An 18,550-nucleotide genomic window follows, 5' to 3' on the forward strand; every position below is an offset into this window, starting at 1 on the left:
AGCTGTTTGTTCTCCGAAGCTGCTGGATACCAGAACTGTACCAAAGAGCTTACATTGTTACTGTTTTACTGTTCAGTAGTTTAGTGGTTGACAGAAACAGTTGTTTGAAGTTTGAATACAAAGATAGATCAGTAGATGGTTCTGATGTTTTTGTGGTGTGGTTGTATTTCCACAGCTGTCCTCCTGCAAGAATCCACTCTGAGTGCACTGCTGGACCAGCAGTGTCCACAGAGCCCACGGGCACAGTCGTCACTGCTTCCCTGTAGCACTGGAGAGCCCATAGCTCGCCACCATCATCTGCAGTGCCGTAAAGGCAGCTTCCTTCTCATCCCAGAGGTAAAGAGGAGGTTAGAGGACCGGCGAGGGTCAGAGCCACTCCGCAGCTCCCAGGATTTGGAATCTCTCGGTGACTTGGAGGAACACTCCCTGGGGAATCATCACCACATGGAGGGCCACGGACACCACCTGCATCTGTCCAGCTGCCATGAATGTCTGGAACTGGAGAACAGTACTATACTCTCTGTCAAATATGCCTCCGCTGAGAATATTCCAGACCTACCGGATGATAACTCTGTTGGAAACGAGTGTCTCGATGAACTTGAAAATGATTCCCGAGGGTTTTTTGGTCAAAGCGGTGGCAAACTCCCAAATGTTCTCGTCTACACGGGGGGCTGTCAGGAACGTTTTCAGACAGTTCGCCAGCTTTTATCAGAATGTATAAACACGGAAAGTAACATCATCTATCCGCTCCAGCCAGAGCAGGCACTGAATGATCCCTGGCTGGAAAACACAAGACTCCTGGTACTGGCAGAAGAGGAAACCCTAAGTCCCCAGCTTCAGACCCGCTTTCTCACCTACCTGAGCCAGGGGGGCAAAGTCCTCGGGCTAGCCTCTTCTCTGTGCCCTGCAGGACTCTACCTGGAAGTCAGGCAGAGCCAGTGCATGCAGGTCAACAAGCTGAATTTCACCAAGGAAGACAGCACAGAGCTGAATCTGAGTATATTGGCGAGTGGGAAAGTCTACATTAGGGATCCTCGGGGGGGAGGAGAAGTTGAACTGTGGGGGGAGCTGAAAGGGGATGTCCCCCATAAGAAGGATATGGTTATTGTACGACTGACCCACGGAGGGGACAGTGGAGAAGCTGTCCTTTGTCAGGTAAACCCATGTAAAGCATGCTATTCATTGTCCTCGGGGACAATGAATAGCATGCTTTTATTGAGGCCTGCAGTAGTGCTAACACATGTGGGACAGTGAACCTGCATGCTGTTGTATTTCTGTAGTGTCAGATCAAAGCAACAGTTGCCTCACACATAAAGCCCATGTGATGTTAGAGAGAAAAGCCCAACATTCAGGCGATCCCACGTCCAAGGACTTGGCGGCAGTTGGAAAATCTCTTAACGGGAAGAAAGAGGTTCAGATGTATGAGGTCTCAGTGACTGACATGAGTGTGAGTGGCTCAGTGGGTACTCCCCACCACAGGAGTGCAGCAGCCTGGATTCAACTCTGATGTTTGCTCTTTCTCTTGATTTTCCATCTTCAGTGCTGCACTGTCCAATAGAGGCAAAAATGCCTTCAGGTGAAGGATAATTGCATCATGGGATGTTTCCAGCAGTCTGAGCCTATAGCAGCAGATCTAAGAGAAGATCAGCTGATCTAGCAGTCTCCCTATAGCACACGATTCCTTTATTAATGGTGTAGCTAGCAGTAAATTAACTGCCACAGCAGCCTGAAACTTCTATAATCCAGGAACTGTTCTGTCCTCGTTTTGCAGTCGGGTCTAGAAATATTATCATAATTATTATTATCATTATTTATGCATTCTGAATGAATCCGGGTGCTGACAGTGGGTATGTGGTACTGCTAACTGTTGGGCTAGTAAATGAAGCCCGGTGTCATATGATGTCTAGATTACAAGCAGATTTATTAGGTGCAAATATTTGCAGTATAAAATAAATAATACTCATTTTTGCTGCCATATCAATGTTTCCTGCATCTTCTGATGTTTTTACTTAAACATGTATATCTGCAGGTCCACTTTGAAACTGCTCCCAACTCTCAGAATTTGCCATTGGATGCTTTTGATGAACTGAAGGTCAACAATGCCTCGCGGTATGAAGTCTTGACAGAAATCCTCACCTCTCTAGGCCTCAAATGTGAACCAAGTCAGACTCCAAGTCCAAGTGCGGTACACCTGCTCGCTACCTCTCAGGTAAGATACTCAGCGTTCTTGTGTTCAAGACTAAGAACAGCTTCATGTCCTATTGGCTCATCTCTCCATGTGAAATAGGTTCAGTGAGTGCCTCCCACCTGAAGTACAGTAGCTTTGCTTCATTAAATGTGCTATATTTTAAATATGAAGTACTATAGTTACTGTAAGTTACAGGGTTAGGATAAAGTTACTCTCTTCTTTTTCTGGCATTTTGAGACCTCATAACTTGTTGAGTAAAGGAGCTAGCCCAGATAATTTTGGGGACTGAGCCTTTGTTGAAAACTGCAACAGAATCAAGTTACATCACGTTTTCTATCACTTTGATTAAATTGTATTAATGCTCATTCTAATTAATCATAGTTTTTTAATAACATGGTAAAGGTGTTCTTTGTTACGTCCGTAGCGCAACATAAAGCTCAAACACGGGTGTCCCCGCCCCGGCCCCCAAAGCCACAAACCCAGTAGCCAATTCAAAGTTAAGGTGAGCTTTATTGCTCCACCAGCTTAAACTCCGGGGTGAACCATGGCCAGAATAACCAACAAAACGAGCTGTTCCAAAGAAGTGCTACCTAAACCCTGTGTGAAAACTGAACCAAACCCTAACTCTAAAAGTTAATAAACCAGACACATGCACGTTCAGTTAACGGTGTATCTGAGGCACCCACGTTGATGTAGTTCCTGCATTATACTAGTGTAGATCCAGGATCAACACTGCAACTGACCTACCACACTGCAAAACTATGACATCATAACAATGTGGGGAAAAAAGGCAAATAAGATGCCTTTGTTTAATCTGAACTCGTGTTAGGGAGCAATAGTAGAAGGTAACTCTTATCTGGTAGACTTCTGTGGAGGGACGGTGCTGCCAGCAGAGCGGGATTGCCAGAACATTTTAAATCTACCAAGATTGTCCATTACATGTTTGACACAGCGTTTATTCCGTTTGGCAATATTACAGCAGCAACAAGCTAACACGGATCATCTATGATCACATTTAGATGTTGAGAATGAAGATACCCATCTAACTTCATGAATAGTTGTTTTCCTGGCCTTGTAGAAGAGGGCTAGGTCACACAATGACACACTGTTCACAACCCAAGGATAGAAACAGAGTTTGAAAGCACCGAAGGCTCCAAACTTGTTTGTGCTGAATAATTAGAAAATGTCTTTGACGCAGAAGGAACCTCGTCTAACAGATGAAGCTGATTGGTGCTGTCGTCTGCTGCAGCTTCTTTCAACCACTCACCATCCAACATGGTGACATGACCTTTGAAAGTTCACCTAAGATGCTCCTTTTAAGGTTTGAATATGGAATTGTGGGCACATGTAGGGTGCACAGCTGAACTCTGCGTCTATTGTTAAGTGCAATCAGGTCCTTAAATGGTGACAGCTGTGTCCACATCCTTGAGATGGTGTTGGATTCCACCTGTGCTTGTCTCTAATTCTAGGCCATACGTGTCAAATTGTTCAGTGCTGCCCAAAGTAAGGAGCTTCAAGTATCCTGTGGTTCTGGAGTCTTCGTAGGAAGATGGAGCATGCCATGGATTGGTGCAGACTCTGCAGTAATGGCACATTTGCCAGACTGTAAATGGACTGGTTCTTGTATATCACATTTCTACTCTTTATATAGAAATGTGTCTCAGTGTTTAGCCTGTATCCAATGGCTTAATCCCTCAGAGTGCGGGTGAGATGTCGGTAAGTCAGCTGACTGTAACTGAATCATTGACAGCACTGTTACAAGGGTGTAACTTGGTTTACTGCAGTAATCTGAACTGTCCATCAAAGTGACCAATCACATTAGGAGCCTGCTCCCTTTAGGCTCCGCCCTCCAAACTCTCAAAAACCAGTTAGATCCAGTGCAGGATTCAGGTTGGAGAGCGCAGCGTTACCACAGAGTGCTAATCTGCTACAGCCCTGATAAAGCAATCAGTGTTGTGTGAATGATGGCTAACTCACAGCTGCTGAGATATTTACTCAAAAGTAATTTCATTTTTTATATAAATATAATACGTTAGTTCATTTAATTTGATTGGTGTCTTGGCTCATAGTGAGGAGGACACCTTGGCTCCTCATCCAGGCCAAAAAAAAGGTGACACATCTGAATTACAGATCCTCAGTTCACAGTTAACCTGCAGGTTTCCTCTGCTCTTTATTGACTTCGGTGAACTTTCCCATTGTTCTGAGTGCTGTCAGACACTGTCACTGTGTGCTGTACAGACATCCTGGAAAAACTGGAAATATTCATGCACTGTGTGTGTGTGTGTGTGTGTGTGTGTGTGTGTGTGTGTGTGTGTGTGTGTGTGTGTGTGTGTGTGAGAGAGAACAATTTGGCGCTGGGAGTTTTTATTTATTTTTAACCCCTAGGGGGCGTTGAAGGCCCACATTGCTCAGTAGCAGGAGCCCTTCTTCACAGCAGCTCTATGACTGAGTGTCACATTTTAAAAGAAATTGGCTGTAGCCAATACAGACGCTGCAGGGAGGCAGAGCAGGTCACCTACCGATCGGAAGGTCGGTGGTTCGATCCCTGGCTCCTCCAGTCTACATGTCAAGTATCCTTGGGCAAGATGCTAACCCCGAGTTGCTCTCCTATGCATCGGTCTGTGAATGTGTGTGAGTGTCGTCAGAAAGCACTCGGATTACAGAAAGTGCTTGTGAGAATGGGTGTGATTGGGTGAATGTGGCATGTTGTATAGCTTTGAGAACTCCGGGAGAGTAGAAAAAGTGCTCTATAAGAATCAGTCCATGTATTTGGTGTGCAGTACACCATTCATTTTGTCTTAAATGGGCAAAGTCATCTTCCCTCTCTTACCCATATCTCATACATTATCAACTACTCACATTAAACCACTGGTATGATAAAAATAAAGGTAATTTATTTCATTGTTTCTTTATTTAAAAATGCTGCCAAGCTAACATTCATACTATTGGTTTGCATCACATCGATGCTGTGGTCACTGCAGTAGCACTACCTTTGATTAAAAGCTGCTCCTGCAGCCACTTTGAGCGTGGTGATGAGCTGGGTTTGAACACTCAAGTTTGTTTTTATTTATATATATATATATATATATATATATATATATATATATATATATATATATATATATATATTTTATTTATTTATTTATTAGGGGTGCAACGATACTTTGGTGTCACGGTTTGATATTTTTTCGATACAAAAAAATGTTCATGCCTTTTTAATTTATAAATATATATTTTACCTCAAAAGTACAGTTTTTAAATTTAATGTTGCTGAAACAACAAAGTAATAAAATATATATATATATATATATATATATATATATATATATATATATATCTCAGGGCTCGCAAAATTTCAAAATCCCTGGTAGCCCTTCGGGCAGGGACTCTTCAGTTTACTGCAGACTGAGCAATAATGCATTTCTTGCATTTCTCATGGGTTCTAATGGGGCCTTTCTTAAAATGACTGGTCCCAGTAACAAAGGCGCTTGTCGACTCAGAAATCGAGGGAAAACCAACAACACACCCGGCAGAACATTATGTTATTTACACGGTTGCACATAAGTGGTCTGCATGTGCGCATTCGCTGTCAAAATAAAAGACGCGCACCAGATAAGAAGTTGCAGTGTGCGTTTGCGTCCATATAAAAGGCTGTTTTTGTCCGCTAGAGTGGGATTTTCACGGCACATTCTGCAGCACATCTCTGTGCGTTCATCATTTATTTGAAGCCAGCTCACCTCCTGCAACCACTTTTCCGAGAATACATGCTTCTTTTGTGGTTCGGACTCCTGACATTTCTTTGGAGGTGGAGGAACATCACAGTAATTGCTTAAAGGAGCTTCTTCGACATCTTTAAGAGTTCTAAACAAATGTCTGTCCTCCTCCTGAAAATCTTATGTACGCAAACACGCGTTGCAACTTCATATCTTGTGCGTGTTTTTTATTTTGACAGCGAATGCGCACCTGCGGACCACTTATGTGCAGCCCTGGTTATTTAGCTCGTCATATTGCAGCCACAGAAATTCTTTTGTCCATGAAACCATAAAGCTGCACTTTCTTTTTGCCTTATAGTCTGATTTGTCATAACTTCTCCGTTTTGCGGTAAGCTTTTCTTTGGCTGTCACTTCTTCACCCTGACCTGTCTTATTTGGCTCAGCAGAACTAAAATATATATCCTGCTGCTTTTACACACGCACTCACATAAGCTCAGCGATTCTCTGCGCGATCAACCTCTCACATGTTTAAGCTGCGGGAGATTTCACTTGTCATGTTTGCATAGTAAGCTAACGATTAATAAGACGATGTCAGAGGAATTGGTGCAAATTATCATCACTCACAGATCAGTGCTGTCGCTCTCTATACACAGTTCACGCGATTGCAAAGTGAAAGCAAAAAACAAGCGCAAATTCAAACGCGATTTCAATATGTCACATATTGACAGTGGCTCACCGATGCCAATGACATAATTACCCAGCTACATTTCCGAAAGAATACAAAAGCATTGACATATATTTTTCCTTCCTACGATAGGCCGACGGGCAGGGAAGAGATAGATTTCGGTAGCCCGACTGGAAAAATCGCTAGCCCCGGGATGTCGGGCTAGCGATTTTGCGAGCCCTGTATCTGATTGAGGAATCACTCATCTTTGGAAAAGAGTTTATTACAGAGAAATGGCTCTTTCCAAAATAAAAGCTATACTATACGCTTCTTCTGGGCTATATTCTCAGCAGCATATTAAACATATCAGGTCCCCATAAGGAGAATCCTGTGCTAACGGCTGTCTAAATGACTCGGGTAAAGTTTGTAGCATGGTGCTGGTTGTTTTTGTCTTTGCACTAGGATGATGTCGGCGTAAATGTGCAGTCATATTCGTTGTGTTCCCACTAGTGCTTTCAGGTTAATCTGAAATGACGTTAACGCCACAACACGGCGAATCTCCGTTAACGAGCTACCCCTGATCGCCCCGTGCGTGGGGCTGGACGGCCAACACGTTAACGAGCTAACTGCGCTAACACACTAGTTCCCACCCATGTAATTGAGCATTGCGTGGCACATCCAACATACTCTTTTACCTTAGTCCATGACTAGTCCATGACTTCTCTCAACCACCCAGGTTAGGAGGGAACTGAGGAGGATTAATGGCAAGAAGGCAGCGGGCCCAGATGGCATCAGCTCGAGGGTCGTCAGGTCCTGCGCGGACCAACTGTGTGGGGTGATGGAGCACCTCTTCAACCTGAGCCTGAGGTTGGGAAGAGTCCCACAGCTCTGGAAAACCTCCTGTGTTGTACCAGTGCCAAAGACTTCACGCCCCAAGGACCTCAACAGCTACAGGCCGGTGGCTCTGACATCCCACCTGATGAAGACCCTGGAGCGGTTGGTCCTGGCTCAGCTTCGGCGCCTAACAAGCTCATCACTGGACCCACTTCAGTTTGCCTACCAGCCTGGCATTGGAGCGGATGATGCCGTCATTCACCTCCTACATCGTTCCCTCGCTCACCTGGAGACCGCTGGAAGCACTGTGAGAATCATGTTCTTTGATTTCTCCAGTGCCTTCAACACCATTCTTCCCTCGGTTCTGAAGGACAAGCTGGAGAACTCTGGAGTGGACCATCACCTCACTACCTGGATCCTGGACTACCTCACCGACCGACCACAGTATGTGAGGACTCAGGGCTGTGTGTCGGACAGGGTCGTCTGCAGTACGGGGGCCCCACAGGGAACGGTTCTGGCTCCGTTCCTCTTCACCATCTACACTGCAGACTTCTCCCACAATTCCACCCAGTGCTTCCTGCAGAAGTTCTCTGATGACTCTGCAATAGTCGGCCTCATCACTGATGGGGACGACAAGGAGTACAGAGGTCTGACCCAAGACTTTGTGGACTGGTGCCAGCTGAACTACCTCCAGATCAACACCAGTAAAACCAAGGAGCTGGTGGTAGACTTCCGCAGGCACAAGCATTCTCCACTGCAACCACTGAACATCCAAGGTATGGACATTGAGGCTGTGGACAGCTACAGGTACCTTGGTGTTCATCTGAACAACAGACTGGACTGGACTCATAACTCAGACGCCCTCTACAGGAAAGGGCAGAGCAGGCTGTACCTGCTGCGGAGACTCAGGTCGTTTGGGGTGGAGGGCCCACTCCTGAAGACCTTCTATGACTCTGTGGTGGCTTCTGCTATCTTTTATGGTGTGGTCTGCTGGGGCGGCAGCATCTCTGCTGGGGACAGGAAGAGACTGAACAGGGTGATCCGAAGGGCCAGCTCTGTTCTAGGATGCCCTCTGGACCCAGTGGAGGTGGTGAGTGACAGGAGAACGGCGGCTAAGCTGTCATCCCTGTTGGACAACGTCTCCCACCCCATGCAGCAGACTGTGACAGCACTGAGCAGCTCCTTCAGTGGGAGACTGCGGCACCCACGGTGTGGGACGGAGAGATTTCGCAGGTCTTTCCTCCCCACTGCTGTCAGACTCCACAACAAAGACTTTAACTGAACAAACACACACATCCATACATGTGCAATAACACTAAGTGCAATAATCTTTTCTGGCATCGTTGTATTTTTACTCAGTTGTATATAGCATTCGTATTCTATTTTTATCTTATTGTATATTTTTATTCTATTTTATTCTACTGTATATAGTATATTATTTTATTCTATTCTGTACAGCTGTGTACTGTATTTATTCTTATTGTATTCTAATTTTTGCGTCATAACTTTTGCACTGTCCACTTCCTGCTGTGACAAAACAAATTTCCCACGTGTGGGACTAATAAAGGTTATCTTATCTTATCTTATCTTATGACGCGCTTACCTTCAGGGTCATACGTCACATGAAGACCAAAATAATTCCAAACGCCAGATCTGAATGAGGGTGGGGGAGGTTCAATTTGCCATGTTGCAAGGAGAGCTTAGCTTCTGTCTCGCTAGCTTGCCCTGCGCTCAGTGAATCTGCGTTCGACTACTCTGCCTAGGCTGCACTGTCGAGCGCAGATCCACTGAGCGCTCAACACAGACAGCATCGTCAGAAGGAAAGTTGATAAAATAAATTAAAAATGTTGTATTGTTCGATACATATGCGTACCGAACCAAAAGCACTGTATCGAACGGTTCAATATCGATACGAGTATCGTTGCACCCCTAATAAATTAGGCCAGAGCAAATAAATATCGTCTTAAACTTTAGTTAAATCCAGTTTCTGTATTGGTAACAGAGTCCATTCATCCTTAGTCTTGTATAAAGCTGTTCTGTTCATTTTATTGGTTTTTACCGTTGGTATTAAAATCCTGTAGCCTGTCTGCCAGAATATTCATGTCTGTGTACACTGAAATTTTTATACAAAATAATTAGAATCTTTGTAAAAAAATAATATTTCTGAAAACATCAGTAAAGAATAAATGAATACGTGTTTTATAGCCAACCAGTTAAGACATTTATGCCTTGTTATATTTGTCCTGAAGCATTCATGTGGCTCTGTTCTGTACCATCTGCAGTTTCTGACCTGATCACACTCCTGGATGATATCAAGACGAGATTATATTTATTTATGAAGCACAGCAAATATCACCTCAAGGCACTTTATATTGTAGATTAAAAACCCTGCAGTAAAGAGAAAAGCCCAACCATCAGACCGAACCCCTGTGAGCAGGCACTTGGCAACAGTGGGAAGGAAAAACTCCCTTTTAACAGGAAGGAACCTCCAGCAGAACTAGTCATTCTCCGGCTCTGCAGGTGGTGGTTGAAGCTTTCCTTGCAGGCAGCGCAGGGGAAGACGACCTTAGTGATAGATGTAGCAATACTGAATGAGTGCAACGTCAGGACGAAGGGAAGAAAAGCGGGCTGAGAGAAGACCTCGAGAAGATGTGGAGGGTGAAGGTAACAGTGGTCCCCGTGGTAACAGTGACTTGAAACTAGGCGAGCGGCGGTGTCTCGTTCACTAGTGGCATATAGCTTGATGTCATCCATGTAGAGGGAGGTGGTTGCTGATCTCACTGAGGGGGTTGGGCCTGCGCAGGACAGCAGTGTGGACAGAGCATCTCCTTAGTAGAGCTGCACTTGATGGTGACTTGTGCCCTTAAACACACTTCTCAACTTAAAACGGACCGGAATTATTAAGATATACCACTGTGGTTGTGCATAAGTCCTAAAGCAATTTAAACTACTGACAGTCTGTAAAATAAAACCAAACTGATGTCCTCTCTTCTGTATTCAACACAGGAGGCCAAGGCCAGATTCCTGAAATGGCTCCAGGCGCATGCAGAACACAATGGTGTCCTTACGTTGTCCAAGGCCTCCCTCGTCATGATGTCTGGTTCAGACCTTCAGGATGCTCTTTTGCTGCCTGAAGGCTCTGTGGCCCTGGTCACTAATTCTGCAGAGTCGCAGAGCTGGGCCCACTTTAGTATGGAGACCTACAGCAAGAACCTGAAGACCAAGCTGCTGGGTCACACTGTGCTGTTTGCCGAAATTGTCACTTCTACCATGGATCTATTAGAGGGGTAACGCGTGTTTCTAAGAATCTGTTTAATGTTTGAAATGTGGACTTGGGCCAGCAGGAGTTTATTCTAACAATGAAATATCCAAGTAGCTCTGAGATGAGACTACGGCAGTATGGGCTGTAGCTTTACAGCCGGGGTGTCGAACTCCAGGCCTCGAGGGCCGGTGTCCTGCAGGTTTTAGATCTCACCCTGGGTCAGCACACTAGAATCAAATTATTAGTTCATTACCAGGCCTCTGGAGAACTTGAGGAGGTCATTTAGGCATTTAAATCAGGTGTGTTGGATCAAGGACACGTCTAAAACCTGCAGGACACCGGCCCTCGAGGCCTGGAGTTCGAGACCCCTGCTTTACACCATATCATTCACTGCATTTAGCTTGAAATGGGCGAAATAACATAATCTTATTTAGAATGCTCGAGACCTAAAAGTACAAACTATGGAGTTGCATTATGTGTAAAGTCTTCTCCGGCACATCCTAGAGATGCCTCTTGATGGAGGTAATGTCCAGCCAGTCCATGTGTTATAATGCGTCATGCTCCCTGACCTGTCCTTTCACAGGATGAGCCTGATATAATATATGCCTACAGTATGGGTCAGTATTTACACGTTGTAGCCCATAACACTGCCATACAGGTCAGCTGTCCAAGATCTTGTTCTTTACCCTGTTATGTCCATCAGTGTGGAACAGGCTAAATCTAGACTCATCACACCACATGAGTTGTTGCCACGGCCCCAGGGTCCAGTCTTTATGCGTCCCAGCAAACTGAAATTTGTTTCCAATAAGTCTTACTGATAGTTTTTGTGCGGCAGTACAACAGTTGGGTGTTTGTCCCTTGAGTTCTCGGCACATAGCTTTGAGTCCTGTGTCCAGGTGTTTCCAGGTATTATTGCATTGGACATTTCTTAACTCGTATTTAGTAGAGTCGGTTTCTTTCTTTGCTTGATGCAGGCCAGTAATTTGACCCATCTGAAACAGCTCGACATTTTTCCACTAACAGGTTTTCCATGAAAACATGTTGGGTTGTTTAAGGAATGAGAAGTTGCTCATTTCCTGATTTTGGATGAATCCAAACAAAACATACTACAATAATTAGTAGTTCTTATTAATTTCCTTGGTCCAGATGGTGACTTGTTTTGGGGCTGGGCAGTGTTGGGCATGATAATGTAAATGAAGTGCTAGTTGGAGCACCTTCATTCATTAAATGTTAATAAATAGGCAAATGAAGCAGAAAAAGATTATCACAGCAGTTGCTGTAAATTCATATACAAGCTCGTATGTGGAAAGTGAGATCAGGTCTTTACATGGAAATTCAAACATGGTTTGAAAATCTTTTCTTGTTACTGAGCCAAACACATCAATCCCAGAGAAATCCATGGTTAGGGTTGTCTTTTTTTGGCTAAATTGGTAAATGGATTTCAGGGTATGTTGATGCACAAATTTGCATATTTAAGAGAGAAAATGGATATTTCTTCCAACCTTGCTTAGAATTCTTGATGGCAAACCCAAATTTTCAGGAGCAAGTAGTCATAGAAAGTACAGAACCTTTAGATTACATTTTAAATCACAAAAATAATGACAATATCTTCTGGTCCCTAGCAGGTCTTGAAATGTATGTCAATATTTATCAGATGAACACCAACACATCACACATGTCATTATTTCTATTCATTGTCTTTTTGTTCATGCTTGGGGCTGTAGTCTGTCCCAGCTGTCAGTGTTTATCTGACACTAATTTTGTCAAAATGTAGAAGCAATGTGTGAAAACCTAATAACGTCCTATTACATGTCCAAGCCTAATAGGCATTAAGAGGGTAAGTAGCAGCCAGAAATCAGATGCGCTAATTGCTAATCAAATGCATTAATTGATCATCATCAGTGTGAGCACTGCTATAAAAGCAGGAGTTTTGGCAGTTTGCTGGTCTCGAGTGAGGTGTGTTAACACAAGGAGGAAAAAGGCCAGCAATGATCTTAAAAAGTAACTCTCTTCTGGGAAGCGATAGAAGGCCATTTGCAAACAATCTGCGGTACAAAACACTATTTACAATTAGAAGACATTCAATACAGCTGCCAGTCTTTAGAGGAGACAACCCGATGTCACCCTAGTCTCAGACCATGAAACACTCAGAGAACATCTCAGACTCTACAGGTATCAGGTAGCATATTAAAGTTTATTATAGTACCATTAGAGAAAGATTTAACAAGTTGGGCTTGTTTGGAAGGGTTGAAATCCTCTTCTCTGTAAAAAGAACCACACCACAGCTTAGGCTCACGAAGTTGCACCTGAACGAACGACCATACTTCTGTACCAGTGTCCTTTGGATGGACGAGACCAAATATGAGATGTTTGAGCGTAATGCACAGTAGCACGTTTGGTGGAAACCAAACAGCGTACCGGCACCAACACCAATGGTGCCAGTGGTGAGCACAGTGGTAGAGCGATGATGGTTTGACCTTGTTTTGCAGCCAGAGGGCCTGGGCAGTCATGTGAAAGACTGAAGTCGTACAGAAAAGGATTACTTCAAGTTATTTCTGCTTCACGTGGTTCATGCATGTGTTCTGCATTTGGCTGAACTTTTGTTAAGTCAAAAAGGATTTAAATCTAACGTCAGATGTAAAACACACAGTTTTACATCTGAGGTTAGATTTAAATAATTTAAGCATATGCATGAAAGCTTAGAATTAAGACAGAGTGTACTTCCTTTAAACTCTGACTGCATGTTTTTTCTGTCATGATGGTTTGCACAGAATACACCCATGCAGCTAACATTAAAACCACCAGCTAGTTTTGTGTGTAGCTCAGTTTGGATGTTGCCTGCAGACATGGGCACTGAAGCTTTGCTGGTGTGCTGTGGGGTATGCCAGATTGTGGATCAGATGTACCTGCACATCCTGTGCATGCTCAGTCAAACTGAAGTCTGGGGACTTTGGAGGTCAAGATAACACCTTGGGCTCATTGGTTTCTGCAGCACACATGTGGGGGGGGGGGGTTGACATAGCAATGAGGTGTGTGTTGTTTTTGGACCAAAGATTAGGTGAGTGGTACTATCATAGTAATATCAGCATGATTACCAGGACCCAACATGCTGTTTTTTGGAGTTGCCAGTGCTTCCAGTGTTGTGGCTTATAGTTTAAGTCAAAGCTTTTCACTCGCTCTCTTGTGACCTGACTGAGATTAGGAATCAATCCCTGGCTAACAACACTGCACTAACTGTGCTGACATTTAATATCAGCTGTTAGTTATACACTAAAAATACATCTTACAGTGCAGACACAGCTTTAACAAGGCCCAGACCGCCAACCTTGCACATGCATATATGCATGTCATGCATGCATGCAATACATGTTGAATAAGCAAAGGGATAATGGAGGACAGACCACTGGATGTCAGTCTCTCCATGATGTTCACTCACTAGTTGGTCAAAGTGCCTCTTTATGAACATTTGACAGCAAACAACGGAGAGAGAAAAAAGATAAGACAAAGTTTTCAAATGCATGTAGTGTTTCGTACTGGAACTGGGCTGGAACTAATTTTAATGCCCAAGTGACCTCACTGGAGCAAAGGCAAGTTGCACCTAATAGACTTCTTTGTCTGCATCCACACATGTGACTGAAAGTGGCTGTTGAGCGGGTCGATGAGGCAGCAGGTGGGAGCAATTAAAACTGTCATAAAGTTTGAAAAATGGATCGTAGAGCAGCGCTGAGCTGATTGGAACAGACAGTGTTGTCATTAAGCTTATGCAGAAACTAAAGCGGGGTGAATAAGTAGGCCATACAACCCCAAACGTGTTGCTGCAGTTTGATTTCACTGCTAATGTTTGAGTTTCCAGATGTTTCTCTGGAGTGGCCTTGATTAATGTTATTATTAAGGAATGCCTGTTCTATTTCTCCGAGCATTCGTGTTTTTTAAGTAGTCGTGATCCTTATTATTTCAAGAGAAAACCACTTTTTGAGGGGGGAGAACTGACAGTTTTAAACAGTTGTAGAGAAACATGGGTAAACTGGTCTGGAGCCTCCATGGATCAGGCTTTCTCCAGTTCAACACAAACTGGTGGGGACTTTGTTTTCATCAGGCTCTTCAACTTTCAGTTACTTTAAAGTAGATTTCAATTAGAAAGCAGTCTCTGCTTTTTCAGTGGCACATCAGCCGTTTCATTTTGTCTGTTGCATCTGTTCATCTGGTGATAATTTTGCTTTGCCATCAGATGACGTATCCTTTAACTCCCTTTACTGAACCTTAGAGGTTCAGCATTGTCTTCATCTGTTGGCTCATTGGTCCCAAGGTGCTCTGTGTTCAGTAGTGATGTGCGGATCAATCCTGAAATATCGATTTCTCCGATACCAGTCATTTATGTTCTAGAAACGATTCTCACATTAAAATATCGATATTTTAGTAATTTAGGGTAAATTTGTAGTTTATCATTAACAGGAACACAGTGGAAATAACCTATATCATTCGGATCGTCTACAATTGGAAGGAACTACTTCCTCTTCCGCCTTTCATAGTCATGTGCGAAATATGGCTGTATAAATGTGGCAGCCCCTTGGCGTGCGCACTCACAACAATGGCTGAGCGTAACTGGAGTCATGTGCGGACGTGTTTTACATCCACAAACAGCCGAGACGTGGTTTGCGATACATGTGGCAAGAAAGTGAGGTGCTGTGACAACACCACTGACCTCGTCAAACACCTCAGAGTAAATCGTATCACAGAATATGACGAGGGTAATGTTGAGGCGAACTGAAGAGGAGGACAGGTGCTGCTAGGGGAGACAGACGTCTCTCATGGAGTCCTTTAGTGCTGCAGGCAGGCAACGTGTTCAAATAGCCACAACTTCAGGATTTTTATTTCTATATGATGAACTCTGCATTATTACGTGATAAGAACAAGTAATCTGATGTCCTGTAATCATTATGATGCTATAATTTGAGATACAATAAATAAAATAAGTTTTTGTACAAAGTATCGGATCAGTGTCGTCGATACCACCCTGAATATTACTTGGTATCGGATCGGAAAGGAAATCAGTGGTATCGCACATCACTACTGTTCAGAGCTCTTCTGTGTGCTCAGGTTAAAAAAAAACTACATCAACAGTGGATTTTATATCAAACAACCATGACATGATTGAAGACTTTGAGCTTGAATTTAATAAGAAGATGTTTAGGGATCACAGACATCTTTGAGGGGCTCAAAGGTCACTGGAAGAAGTAACAAATTTAAATGTAAGGATTTGTGTCAATAATTAGATGAATGAAGTGTAGAACCCACAACATCACCAAATACTGCATTTCCTGCCCGGAGATGCTCTGATAGATCTTTATTACAGCACCTTCAGTTGCTCCCCGTTTGTTGTGATCATGTGACTGACTTGGCCACTGGAAAAACACCATTTTTCTTTGAGTTGAGACGTGTTACAAATGTGCATGGATTGATACACAAGCTTAAAGTGACAGTTACTTTTGTGTGTCATTTTTGAGGACTCACAAGAGGCCGTAGCTCAGGTAGAACATCTACTGATCACAGAGCTGCTGGTTTGATCCCTGCCTGCTATAGTTTTATGTTCATGTTAGATAAAAAACACTTCAGTAAGACAAAGCATAGAAAAAACTGCTTGTATGAATGGCTGTGAATGAAGTTGTATATGGTGCTTAGTAGAAAAGCACTGTATAAGAAAAAAGTCCGTGTGCTTCAGTCCATACAAAGCAATCTGACTACAATGAAAACAGCTCTACAAATGCATCCAAACCTGAGTAAAAAGTGATCATTTATACAAGTTCAGCTTCACAAATCTTTCAAAAAGCTTCCTGTGCACACAGATGTGTAAAAATACACATCCCAATCAAAATGGCACATCTGGGCTTCCACTGTGTCGCTGCCTTTTTTTCAAATGAAACAGACGTTTTCATCTTATTTGGTTCTTTTCTAAATAAAAGAAAATCTCGTCAACATAGCTTCTCCATAGCTTTTACTTCCCTTCGTTCGGCTAAAACTACAATCGTGGTTTCATCAGTCCAGACTGTCAGAAGCTTTTTTTAGATGGTTTCTGTCCTGAGCACTTCAGTCACGTCTTTATAGTTTGATCTTCATTAACCTGTGAATTTTATTCAGAATGTTTATGCATATTCATATGTTATAATATTGAAAAGGGATTGATACCATAATTCTGAATATATTTAGGTGAAGTGTTAGAGCAGCACACAGTGTGTTTTTTAATTGTTGCATCGATGAACACAGCTGTAGATGTTGTTTTTCACGGTAAGCTACGTTTTGCTCCTGGACGTAGAATAAATGGAGGATAGAAAATGAGCCTGGCATAAAAAAAGTGAGCTTTCATATCCACCATCATTTATGGTGATGTCATACTTGAAAATTTACCTGAAAGTTTTATCAACAAGAAATCACAATTACTGTTTGCTGCCAGCAGAGTGCTTTCCACTCACACTGCACACAGTGTATGCTGTCCACAAAGAACAGTTCATTGATTGACCCCAAATTATCACAAGCGTCGGTAAACCTTTGATCACAACTGTGTGTTTGTGTGATTCTAAACTGCAAAGGAAGTTTATCTTTCAGACCTTAGCTGTTACCAGGTGGGCCGTCAGATGAGTCCTCATCAGGCGAGGGCCACCCTTCCTAGATGCTTCACTTTTTTAATCCAAGGACATCTTTGGGTGGTGCAGCAGCGACAGTTTGATTTATACAGCGCCAAATCACAACAACAGTCTCCTCAGGGCGCTTTATATTGTACGGTAGGCCTACTCTTAAAAAAAACAAAACAAACATATGACCCTATGAGCAAGCACTTTGGTGACAGTGGGAAGGAAAAACTCCCTTTTAACAGGAAGAAACCTCCGGCAGACCCAGGCTCAGGGAGGGGCGGGGCCATCTGCTGCGACCTGCAGCTAGCCTATCTTTAATTCCTGATGGTTTCTTCTAAACAGCAGCCATAACCTCCCGTTCTATGCCCCTTCACCCAAATCCTTTTTTTTTGGCTTGGACCCAGTGACTCAGAGGACCTGTAGCAATGGTTGACGGGATTTCCCAGCATGTATCCAGCATTTACCTTTTTTGGGCCTTTTTCCAGCTTTATTAGATCGGGACAGTGAAGACTGACAGGAAGACATACGACAAAGGGCTGCAAGTCCACCCTCAGCCATACAGCATGTGGTCGCCTGAGCTAAACAGGCGCCCCTGTACTTCAGGTGTAGCTCATTTCTGGGGCTTGGCAAGGTGTTGTGTCTGAACCTCCCCTCAATCTTGCCTTCTTTCAGCCCAAGGTATCAAGTTATGGTTTTGCTTCCCAGTTTATCCATCTTCTTTTCAGCAGCTCTTTTCTCCCGCTGGTTCCTGGTGAACCAGCGGGAGAAAAGAGCTGCTGGTGGTTACTTCTGTAACCACCAGCTCTTCAGCTGTGGAACTTTCAAGATCTAAACCACATGGAAATCTAGCTTCCTGCATTTGTCGGTCTGGTTTTGGTCCCAGGGGAAAAAAAATCTGCTCTGTTCTCCTCACACTGGTAAGTCTGTCTCTCAGTTGGGCCTAGAAAGCTTCACGTCGTCCTTATCGCTCTCATGTGCTTACCAGAATACTGTGTTGAGGTGTCATCCGCCTTTTATTTTATCAGCGTGACGTTCCTCAGTCTCTCTTTTGCTTGAGGCTGCTCATCTTCTCGGGCATTTCTCCTCTTCCTTCTGGCTGCTGGCTCATGGTGTATCACTTGTGATTGGACTCGCTCTCGCTTTTTGTGGAGATATGGAGATGTTTAGGAGAGGGAGCGGTGGAATTTTTAACAAAACTGTTGGCAATATGGTGCCAAGAAAGTAACTGAGTACTGCATCAGGAAGTCAGGAGTGGCAGAGAAG

General features: G+C 43.6%; 1 protein-coding gene across 2 annotated transcripts in view; it reads left to right on the forward strand.

The window, feature by feature from the left end:
* The window catches only part of hlcs (holocarboxylase synthetase (biotin-(proprionyl-CoA-carboxylase (ATP-hydrolysing)) ligase)), a 49,902-nt gene that overhangs the window by 7,696 nt on the left and 23,656 nt on the right, over positions 1-18,550 (forward strand). Inside the window, exons 4-6 of one of the 2 annotated variants that reach the window (XM_085419766.1) lie at positions 176-1,155; positions 2,030-2,209; positions 7,302-10,358. In XM_085419766.1, coding sequence (XP_085275892.1) covers positions 176-1,155; positions 2,030-2,209; positions 7,302-8,681 — 2,540 coding nt within the window. In that variant the 3' untranslated portion in view covers positions 8,682-10,358. Of the gene's footprint in view, positions 1-175; positions 1,156-2,029; positions 2,210-7,301; positions 10,359-10,405; positions 10,687-18,550 lie in introns of those variants that run through there. The other variant, XM_085419767.1, reaches the window with a different exon arrangement.

The sequence above is a fragment of the Rhamphochromis longiceps genome, linkage group LG10 (genome assembly GCF_057381845.1).
Source record: "Rhamphochromis longiceps isolate RC_006_pf linkage group LG10, R_longiceps_female_GT1.1, whole genome shotgun sequence".
NCBI lineage: Eukaryota > Metazoa > Chordata > Actinopteri > Cichliformes > Cichlidae > Rhamphochromis > Rhamphochromis longiceps.